Source organism: Copidosoma floridanum, unplaced genomic scaffold (assembly GCF_036245765.1).
Source record: "Copidosoma floridanum isolate Cflo_tuat_1 unplaced genomic scaffold, Cflo_Japanese_pri ptg000030l, whole genome shotgun sequence".
NCBI classification, from domain to species: Eukaryota; Metazoa; Arthropoda; class Insecta; order Hymenoptera; family Encyrtidae; genus Copidosoma; species Copidosoma floridanum.
Window position 1 is genome coordinate 8801575 of NW_028321907.1, and position 12108 is coordinate 8813682.

General features: G+C 42.9%; 1 protein-coding gene across 1 annotated transcript; it reads left to right on the forward strand.

Annotated features, from left to right (window-relative positions):
* Window positions 1-399: 399 nt before the first annotated feature.
* On the forward strand, window positions 400-3805 carry LOC106645747 (UDP-glycosyltransferase UGT5-like). The gene is made up of 5 exons (XM_089596437.1): window positions 400-807; window positions 1811-2236; window positions 2313-2535; window positions 2624-2849; window positions 3505-3805. The coding sequence occupies exons 1-5, from the start codon at window positions 400-402 to the stop codon at window positions 3803-3805; spliced, it is 1584 nt and encodes a 527-aa protein (XP_089452563.1).
* The last annotated feature ends 8303 nt before the right edge of the window (window positions 3806-12108 follow it).

Here is a 12108-nt window from a genome sequence, read left to right on the forward strand (position 1 = left end):
AATGTAAATTATTAGTCTGACACGTCACATTGGTGCATGAAAATGGTTTGGGTTTTATACGCGAATCATCGATGAGTTTTTCGAGTGATTGCAATGTACATACAAGAGATCCGGCAAAAGTTCATAATAAATTCACGTAATCCCTCGATGACAGTTGAAACATATTCACCGGAGCCATCGCAATAAAAGCAACTTGAATAACACGATAAGATACACAACTTTATCGCCAACATTCGCTCATTTATATAAATATGTACCCAAAGAAGCAACGAATCTGATCAACAACCATATCGCCATCATGAGTACATCCCCGGTTTTCGTGTAGTGCGTTCTAATAATAAGAAAAGTGATCCCGACAGTGGCCGTTTCATCAAACCTACTCGCTAAAACACGTTGATCATGAATTGGAGTAGAAAATTAGCTATTTCGTTTGCTCTCCTGTCACTGAGCGTGGTGTCATTGAGTAGCGGCTACCGAATATTTGCCATGATTCCGTTCAAGGGCCGCAGCCACTTCAAAGTGCTGGAGCAGGTAGTCATGGCGCTCACCGAAAAGGGCCACCAGGTGGACGTTATCAGTGGCTATCCACGTACAGAGCCCTTTCCGAATTACACGGACGTCGTCAAGCTTCAATCCACCCAAGTCAAGGTGTCCGTTGATTACAGCGAGCTTCATTCGCGCAATGGAATAAAAGACGCCGTGCATAGCACTTGCTTGGAACTGTGTGACCTGTTGGGCCATCCGGAAATAGCGAGGATCGTGAAAAATCCGCCGAAAGATCCGCCGTACGATCTCGTTTTGACTCACGTAAGAAGCACTTGCGTTGTTCATTAGTGCGTATAAGCGATAGAAAACTTTTTCGGGATGAACTTTTTTTTTTCGAGGGTTATTTGTGTACTATCCGTAAAATGTGCGTGATGAGTCAGCTCTTATGATCTCGTTGACTGATCGGATGATTCAATGCCTATAGTTTTTTATTTGTGATTTACATGACCACAGGAGGAAGAAATTTTATTTATCACTTATGCCAAATTTTTCATTTTGGTTCTTTAATTTTCGAGAGTCGATTTTACCTTTTTGTATTAAGTATCTAAAAATTGTTACTTCATTCTTCCAACAGAAGTACTTTTTTGCTAAGGAAGATAATAGTTATGGAAAATACTAAGAGTATACAGGAATCAATTTCTTCATTAAACTTGCATTAACCTGCGTATAATGTACTTGTATACACGTAAGGGGCATTCAGATAGTATCAATTGATCTATATGAACAAAACATATGGTTTTTTTAATTTCTTTTTTTAACATAAAATTACGTTTAAGTCTAATTTATCAAAAACAATAGGTTTTGTTATTCTAGGATCTTATATTTGTTACTATATAAATTATTATTTAAACACATCATGATTCATATCGGTTAATCAAAGATACTACGGTAAGATTGTACTCCTGACTAAATTGTAGCTTTTACAATAATTATATAATTTTATAAACAAGAAACAATAACAGTTATGTCATCTTGGTTTTACTCAATCGCTCTTTTATCATGTGATGCATAAATAATTGTCAATTGACATTTATCAGGACAATGAAACCAATGACTTATGTAAGATAATCGAATTCATAAAGTGCTTTATATCTTTTAATTAAACTCGATCCAACCATACAAGAAAAACTACAGTTGTTTATAAACGATTATTAAGTTTGATCCAATTAGAAATCTAATTTTGGTCCAAAGTAATTCTCTACTCGATAAAAAGATGTATGGTTGGTAAACTAACTTTGATTTACCATATTCTTGTTTGCTCCAGTTCTTCGCCGGTTATCAATGTTACACAGGCGTAGCTCACTTATGGAACGTCCCTTTGGTCGGAGTAGTGACAACCGCCATGTATCCCTACAACCACCGGATGATCGGTAGTCCCCTGAACTTGGCGATCGCTTCGAAGAACCTCCGCAGCCACAACGACAAAATGTCGTTCTGGGAAAGACTCTACAACGTCCTGATGACCCACTGGGAGATATACACCTACGACTTGAGAGCCTACAAGCAGGACGCCCTGATAAAGAAGTACCTCGGCCCTGACATGCCATCGTACACCGAGCTCGAGAAAAGCGTCTCCCTGATGTTGACCAACTCGCACTTCAGTTTCCACGGAGTGCAGCCGAATAATCCGGCCCACATCGAAATCGCCGGGATACACATCCAGGACGACAACACGACCACAATGTCCGAGGTAAAATCACACAGCTTAGATGATTGTTTTCGTTGGTGACGAAGAAAACCGAAATTGTCTGATTTAGGATCTGAAGAAAATATTGGACGACAGCAAGGATGGCTTCATCTACTTCTCGTTCGGCTCGCTCATGAGATTGGAATCTTTCCCCGAGGAAGTGTTTGACAAATTTTACAGCGTTTTTCGGAGACTGGCGCCACTACGTGTCCTCGTGAAATCGGTGGATCCGAAGGCCCTGCCGAAAGGCAAGCCGAACAACGTGTTCACGTTTCCCTGGTTTCCACAGGAGGAAGTCCTGAGTGAGTATTTTATTTTCCGAGTTACCCCAAGAACCGACGCGGGATGATGGTGTTTTATTTTTTCACGACGATCAACTCGTTCGTTCAGAGCATCCCAACATCAGAGGCTTCATCACTCACGGCGGAGGCCTGGGCACGCAAGAGACCGTCTATTACGGCGTGCCCGTTATCTGCGTGCCGCTGTTCGCTGATCAGCATATTAATTGCGACATAGCGACGAATAAAAAGTTTGGCATCAAGTTGGACGTCGTGGCTGCACAGCAAGCCGATTTCGATCGCGCCTTCAACGAGATACTGAACAATCCGACGTATCGGTGAGTTGGGGTTTGGTTTTTTCAAATTATTTATTATTTTTATTTTTTTTTCGTGGAAATTAAATTGTATAGTGACGATGTTTACTTACTTTTACTTTGTTGTTCAAACGTGGTGCGAGTTTCCTTGTTTATGTATAAATTAATTATGAACCAAACGAATGTATACGTCGATGGAAGTGTATTGATGAGTCATCGTGTTGTTTCCGAAGAGAATGGTTTTTCCGATGGTTGACCCGACGTTGTTATTATTTTTGGAAGAGTCGGTACGACGTAGAGTAATTTCAATTGATTACCTTATCGCTCGGCAAAAAAAAAAAAAGATAGCATAATCGTGACTTTTTCCATCGAAGATACTCTGAAAGTAATCCATCACGAGTCTAAATCCCGTACACCGAGAGAAAAAAAGAAATTATGAAAATAAGCGTGGCACAATGGTAAACTGGTGTTGTTATTATTTACTATTCGTACAATACTGTTACAAACAGTTAGCACAATAGAAATTACCTGTCCGGCATGGTAAAAATTAGACTGACAGGAGATAAGTGGTGGAAAATACCAGTTTGGCAATTGTTTTTTTTTTTTCTCTCACAGTCGTTGTATGCTATAAAGACACAACACACGTTTTTGTAATCGCATTGTTTTTCTCTAATCCCAGGGAATCAGCTACCAAATTGTCGGCCGTATTCCGCGATCGGCCCCTCAAGCCGAGAGACGAGGCGGTCTTCTGGATGGAGTACGTGATCCGGCACGGTAAGAACGTGCTCAGATCGCGGGCCGTCGACCTGAAGTGGTGGCAGGCCGAGTTGCTCGACGTTTACGCCTTCATTGCCGCCAGTGTCGCTGTCCTACTGGGTTGCTTGGTTTTCTTCGCCCAATTACTGATCGGATCGTTTATCCGGAAAATGAGAAAGTTCAGTTTGTCGGTGAACTCGCGCCGCAGCAAGAAGGTGAATTAATAAACGCAGGGACCTGAATTCGTTGCACAGATGATCAACTGGGCACACTCCACATGGATCATTCGGATAATCTAGGTGCCTGCGATGGTAGATTTGATTGACGATAATGCGACTTGCGCTTATCGAGATATCCAAAAGGAAACAGAGGCATCGGGTCAATTGCACTGTGAATCCAAGCGTCGGGAACCTAAATACACAAGCCACACTTGGTGATTGAGCCACTCAAAACACTTACTTAGTTTGAGATACGATTTGAGAGTGGCTCATATCCGAATTTAAAAATAAATAAATAAATGATCGATTAGTTATAATAGACAAACAATTCTTAACATTAAATACACCTTCTTTCGAAATTTTCAGTAGTTTTATTCTTGAATTAATTCAGTTTTTTAGCATTGACGGGCAGTTTTATTTATTTATGAACGGAAGTCCTTCAGAGAAAACTAGACACCAGTAATACGAATCTTAAAATTTTTGGTGCTACGTTAAGTTCGTCATCGTTCCAGATGTGAGAAAAAGTTGTTAAGAAATAAATTCTCTCTGGAGAGTACGGTATATACCTTGGAATAGAGAACTACCTACTCCGTCGTAAGCCCAGACAAGCGGTGTAATAGTGCAAGTCACGAGCTTAACCACACAAGTGGTTGGAATAATTGATAGTCATCGTAGCTTAAAATTTAATCTCCGATTACCCTTATGCTTGAAAATTTCAAGTGCAATTGTACAAGTAAAAAATATATTTGAAGCATGTACAGTATTATAAAAGACATTTTTTTACCGCTATAATTGGCATAAAATAGAAATAACAAAGAGACCACAGTATATTTTTCATGCGTCATTTTCAGCGTTCTATGTCCAATGGAAAACAAAAAAATTTACAATAGAAAAGTCAACAGTACAGAGTCTACGAGTGCATGAACCATCTCCAAAGTAAACCAACGGGCATGTTTCAAACCTGCGAAAGAAATGAAACATTTAAAGTGAAATGTAAGAATAATAATGGCAGTAATGAAAAAAAAAAAAAAAAAAAAAAAAACAACAACAACAAAAACCTATTCAGAGAAGAGAAAAGTTTTTGACTTTCAGAGCCCCACGAGCCAATGCTTTGCAACCATCAATATATATTTTAATCAAACTCTAAAAGTTGCAATGTTGGTGTCCACTGGTATACATGTATCGACCGCGAAAGGCTCGACGTATACATACACATTTCCAAGAAAAGCGAATGCATCATCAAACAATCGAACTGTGAGGCCGATCTCTCCAGACCCCGATTTTTTCTTCCCCACATCCGTGCGCACTAAAGCTATACACCCAAGCGTATACATAGCGCCAAAAGAGGCGATCCCGCGAAAATTTTTCGAGCCCCCCAGTCCACGACAATGCGCTTTAGAAAACACTCGAGCGCAAAAGGAAAAACAGAGCAAAGATAGGCGAGCGTGAAACCCGTCGAGTGTGTAACGCATACAATGCAGGCAGCGCGGTGGTCGGAAAAGTGCGAGTTTTCGCCATTTTCGGAGAGCAGTAGGACGCGGTGATGAAGGGGCGCGCGTTCGTTTGCGCGTGGAGCAACGCTCGCGGCGACCCACGGAGCGAATTTCATTTCTCTCGTACCAAAGGCATACATATATCTCGTTGGGTCAAAGCTGCAACCGATAATACACCAAGAGCCACTGGCATTATATATGTGCTCATATACAAGTTTCTGCGTGTGCGTGTGATGCAAGTCACCGTCCCACCGTGTACCATATAATACCTCCTCTCCGCGGCGGCGCGCGTTTTTAAATTGTACGATACTTTCGCGCAGCAGAGATTGACGTAACTATGATGATTATAATCATCACAACAATAGTATAGCAACGACCGCGAGAATGTCTCTGGAGAGAGACAGGCCCAACTCTCGGAGATGCCTTCCACTCCGTCGAGTGGGTTAATCGATGCGAGCGCGTGCCTACTACCTTAACATTCATATATAATTATATTGTATACATTTTGATCTGTTCTCAAGGATATCTATTTTCGACGGGAGAGGAAATAATGTTTTTTGGCGTTCGTTGTGAAAGGCCATGCATTTTTTTCTGTCGTCACTGTAGTAATATTTTCATGCCCGTTTGTATCGGTGGAAGTCGCTCGTGTATACACAAGATTTTTTTTTTTTCAACCGAACGATCCTCGACGAATGAATCATTTCAGTGGTTTAGAAACCGATTTGTCGGGCTCGCCTGTAAAAGGGAAGCCTCGAGAAAACACCACACTCGAGCGTGCACGCGTACCGTACGTGTAAAAAACGGTCTGGCTCGTGCAACAACAACGACGCTCCTTACGGGGCGCCAAATGAAAATCCAGGAGAAAGTTGTAGAAAATTATAAACGCGCAGCGGGAGGGATTCGTCAAAAGCGTTCATCTGGACGGGGATCGCCTTAAAAGCCGATGGAAAATCATTTGCCCGTCGTTCGGATACGGTGTGCTCTCTTCGAGCGAGAGATCTCATGGCGAAACGCTTTGCCGATTCCAACCGATTTCCAAGACGTAACATACATACCCGTGAATAAAAAACAGCCAACGTGACTGAGAGAGAAAAATATGACGCGTAAGCAGAGGACGCGCCGGCCTGCATACCGATCGCCCGGAATCTACCGGCCACATCGCCCAAAAATTTCGTCAGGGCGTCGACCCGCGAGCCTAACCACCGTGGAACCGTTCTCTCGAACCGATTTCTGCGTATATGTGATATACCTGTCGCATGACGGTCTCCTTTGCTCTTTCACTCTCAGATGTGTATATACATCATATACATGTGTATTACGCCCGTGACGATTTCTTCCTGTTATTGCCTTTTTTTTTTGGTCTTCACAACAACGTACATTCGTCGAGCCGTAATTGGCCTACAGAGGACCTCGCGAATCAAAGTCCCGCGTGTGCTTCGTTTGCTTGAGAAACCGGATGAATCATTACACCTCACGCACCGGGCGCTTTTGTTTTATTTTTGTTTTCAGACGGTTCCACAATAACGACATCGGACTTTTTCTTCATCGAGTACAATATGATGATGACTAAGTCCTCGGCACTTCTCGTATTCGCCAACGGTGTACGGGACTCGTTACTGCGCCTCGCGGATTAAGGTCGACATTTTGACTCTCCACTCTTTTTTTTTTTTGCCTGTCACAAAATAAAGCCCATAAGCGTAAAGGTACAAACGTCGCCGATACTTCGTGCCCGAAGTTAATTGAAACTCACTTCGAGTTTATTAAAATCTTATTGACCGAATCACCACATTTTTTCCCGATCGGTAGGACTTGCGGATTATATACCTTGTGACCGAGTTTTCTCGTACTTTGTTCCACATTATACTCCGCGCAGTGTATTATTAGGCAAACAACGTGTACATTAAAACGCCGACGAGTTTTACTTACGCTTGGAAAATGTACCGTTGATCCAAAACAAAAACCTATATATACCCACACCCACTGATGATTACTGGAATTATTCCTTCAGCTCGAGCACGCGACCGTCCGGGGTTATTGGTCTGGAATGGACATTGACTTCTAGGACACGAGTTTCGATGTGCAATAATTGCAACGACGCGGACTTTTACGATAACACTCGCCTCTCGACACGTTCGGTCGCTACTTGCTACATTGTGTGCAATAAAGGTTATATATACTTACGCGAGAAAATCAATTATTCAAATAATTAAGAGACCAGGTTTTTTATCGATACCGATGTTTACTAGACCGATCCCCACCCAAGAAGCGAAAGAAAAATATACGTCCAGGGCCACACCACCTCATGAAAACGCGCGTCCACATCCGGAGGTCGACCGATTGAAATTCCGGTGGGATAGCGAGCAGTTGAAAATGGCAACCAATAACACCAGGACGCACGTACATGATATAAGTATGCGCGATGGAACCCTCCATCAACTGCGCCGATCGGCAAGAGAGAGAGGAGGGAACAGGAAGCTCCTGGGATCGGCCGTAACGGTATATGCATAAACCGCGTCTTCGCTATCCATATTCCCCCCGATGCTTTTTGTTGTCGAGGACTTGTCAATCGGCAAATTGGAGGATGGGACGTACGCGTATCAGCTGTACAGGCTGCTCTTGTAGCTCGAGGAAGGAAGCAAACGGAGCTTGTGGTTTATGCTTGCGTTCGGTGTTCGAACTTGTGATGATCGGTATGATGTCGATGGACGAGTTAATGGACTCACGGGTTTGCGTTACGACATATACCTACTTGGTGACGAAAGCGTTATTTCGATAGTGGGGTGAAATCAAAGGTGGGTATTGTTGAAACGCGACGGGCTAGGGTGACGGGGAGTCAGAAAAATGGAAATGTAGGCAACACGATGGAGTAGGGGGATAGGTATCACGTTTTTACAACTTGTGACAGAGGCAAGGGTAATCAGCGTGGCGAGTGGGTTACGGGTTGGCTCTTTTGACAAACGAGGTCTCTCTCGGCTAGCGGAAAAAGTAGGCGAGTTACAACCACTTACGTATACCAGGTAGCGGTATAATTTTCGGCTTGTCATCACGACAATGTGACGTAATCGGCAAAGCGTTTTGAACAGCAGCATCCATATTTATGTAGTTGCTCGTTAGCTAACGTTGAGGGTGGGGTATCCATACAAGGTCGATGGGATACGAAAAAAGTATGTTGTGATTTTTTGGTTAAAAATTTTCAGTTTGTTTCCTTTAAACTACGATGGTTATCCATATGCAGAAGTGTCTGTGTGTGGCTGGTTTAAAGAAAATAAAAGACAAAAATGTCAAAACAGCTAGTTTTACCGGAGTACTCACGTGTAACCACACTAGTTAAATGCAAAATATCACGAAGCACGGGTTTGTTGGCTCCTTAGAAGAAAAAATGAATAAAGAAACCAAAGCCCCCCAGAGTGGTGAGAAAAACGAAGATGTGAATTTCAAGGACAGTTACGATGCCTTGATATTTCGTTTTTCTCATACAGAAGCGCGATTGCATCCACGCACATATATATACATAAGTACACACCGATACGCCACGCGAGCAATATGCAACGGAACTTCACACATTCCTGAGCCAAGTGCATCAGGTGCCCCCCCTTGCTTTCACCTCATCTGCGTCGTTCGCTCTGTTTCTCCGCGCGACGGTGCTCTTGGGAGCAGCATCCGCCTCCCGGTTTGACGAGTTTCGGATAGGCCACGTTTTCCATTTCCCTTGCCGTGATTTTTTTTTTTTTTTTTTTTTTTAATTCCCGTCAAATAAAGTATGCCTTGATTTTTCACTCGATCGAACGGGTGCTGCTTTCCAGTTTGGTGGATTGTATATACGCGAGTTCGTTTCAGTTTTTGCACCTTACACAAAAATAATCAAAGGTGATCCTAGGAGGGCCCTTTGAGCTCCACGCGAGACCGAGGAACACTAATAAAAATCGACAAACCGCAACTCGCCTCCTTGTAAATACATGCACCGTCCGTTCTAGCACATATTTATTACCAGCAGCTTGGCAAATCATGCGCACGCACGTGCATGTATATAGGATCGGTCAGTGTATACAAAAAACACGCCACCTCGCTCGATAAACGCACGCTCCTGCTAACTGTTTAAGCTGCCAAAGGATAACAGCTCTCCCCTTCGTTAGCCTTTCCTTCGGCTCGTTTTTCCTCATCCCTCCCCGTCCAACTCATACGTTCGCGGATGTTTAGTATTATATGCATGCATTGCCAAAGAGAGGAGCACGCAGCCACATGCCTGGCGTTCCTGACGTGCCATCGCCACTACCGATTTTCCGTTCGCCCATCATACGCGCTTATGTATAATAATTGCATCGTCTTTTTTGCGGGGCACTCTCGTGTGCGTGTATTCGTGAAGAGCCGTTCGTATCGGCGATCGGCCAACCTGTTCGGCATGGGGGAAGTGGACGAGGTGGACGAGAGACTTACGGTACTTTGCGGGCGATGAGGAACAAAATTACGCTCGTATGTATAGTATGTCCGAGTGCATGTGGCACACGATATCGGCACTGTCCGCGGAAGATTGCGTAAGATCACAGGGCGTGCACTTACGCGACACTATTGTCGGTAGAGTGTTTCCAATCACCGACATTCAGGTTTCCTCTTTTTTTTTTTTTTTTTTTTTTTTCTTTTTTTTTTTTTTTTCTTGTTAGAGCACTTTTCCGTGGCTACGGATTCTCATCAACGAACAAAGCTGTTTAACGATATTCCGTTACGGTGGGAATACAAGGATAATAAAATTCACGATCCACGTGAAAAAGAAAAATCGATACTTTTTAATGCGAAAAGACTATCCATCAGTAAATCATAATTTCAAAAACAAGCATCATAAGCGTAACAAGTTCACGATCGATTGGTCACATTAAGATTCACACGATATGAAAAATGAAACAAAAACTCGGAGCCATTGGGCACGAGTTTGCATACACAAACACACAAGCAGAGCACCTTCATCAAAAATAATATTCATTTCCCAGCATCCCACCAACAATGAAAAATACTGTTCAGCAGCACACGTAGGAGTCAGCAACGCCTTGAGCAACTCACTCCATCATCTCACCTCACCAGTGACAATCAGTCACGGAGGTGTTGCCGCAAGCTTCTGGTGCCGCAAGCACTGCCTGTACAGTACAGACTTTTCAAGGTTTTCACGCGAGCATTGCAAATTTACCATAAACGAGGGAGGGACTTTTCGCAACAAACGGGAGGGTAGGCGACGCTTCGAGAGATGGTGTATACGTGCATCTCCACGTCGCAGTTTGAGGTTGGCTGACTCATTCGGTGGATCTTTCGCAAGCCTTTTTTTTTCTAGCACGCTCGTGTCGTTTTATTGTGATTTACCCTCGATCCTGGGGCTCCGCAAGGGCTCGAGAGCGGGGGAGGGACTGCGAGTCGGCGCACTAAAGTGTTGCGACTACTTGCGTGTACTTACGCCATACTTGTATAGGATAGATGTGGATGTCAAGATGTGCCATGTGTTTAAAATCTTTGGTTTTTCATTGGTATCAGTCAAAATGAGTATCTAAATGGCGAAAAAATTAATATATAATAGCATGGTGACTGAGATATAGAGATAAAAATACTCAAACATGTAGGACTAGTAGAGACTGAGACAGATAAAACCCGAGCTTTTTTTTACTTGTACAGCTCTGAATCATGCGTAGATTATCATTCGTCGTGTTCTATTTAATTTACCGGCTGTTACTGATGTAATAACTACAAGAAAATAATTATTATAACATCACTGATGATTTTCATGCACTGACGATAATCCAAACAAATCATCTTTAAAATGGGATGTATTTGTTATTTCAAATGCTAAAGTACTAAAGTTTCTAAAAAAAAAACATTTCTATATTATTTGTCTCAATTCTCAAGAAGAACATTATGATGAGAATTCAAATGATCTCTCTTAGCGCTCGAGTGTCTGTGAAACAATTAGAAAGTATGCGATGGAGTACCATTTAGACGAGGCAAATAGTGTAGGTGAAAGTGTCGGGTATCTCGAATTAACGATGCAACACTTACTTACTGTTGATGTAACATTTAAATCGAGAGCTGTGATATCGAGCATTGAAAATTTTTCCTTGAAAAAAAAAAAAAAAAAAAAAATGACCCATTTCGGTGCAACCGTTCTCCAAAAGACACCCGAGATGTTATCTCAAAACAAAGCATTAAACTCAACATGTACTACTGATTACAAATCACTCAGGAGGTACATGGCTATTCTTTTAGCCGATTATCTAGGGTTCCAAAAAGAAAAAAACTTGGAAAGCCTACTGTGAAAGCTCTGGGGTGAGGTATCGGTATTTCAAAGGAGAAGCAGAAGAAAAAAGTCAAACTCGAGAGATTTCGACCCGGGAAGCAGGTACATCGATTTCTCATGGGCCAAAATATTACTCACGGCCTGCGTCATGAAACGGCCCCCAGCGCAAAAAGAAAAAGGTAAAAGCACGCACAGGACCCCGTCGAGACCAACACGGACACATACGTGTAAGTGTATATAAAAAGGCATCGAGAAAAAAAGGACAGAGAGGCGGGCAAGGAAGCCGAAGAAGAAGAAGGAGGCACAGCACACGGCAACGCAGAGGAGCCGCGGCGAAGCAGGAGAAGGAATGTAGCGAATGAGGTCGCTGCCGTTGAAGGCAAACTGCTGCGCCTGCCTTCTCCCTCCTGGCTATACTCGAGCCTATACAACCTATACCTACCTCTCTTTCACGTACACATAAAGCTCCTTCTCTCTCTCCTGGAGCCATTCACATTCTCTCTCTCTCTCTCTTTTGCTCCGCCGTGCTTACTAATTCGCCTGCG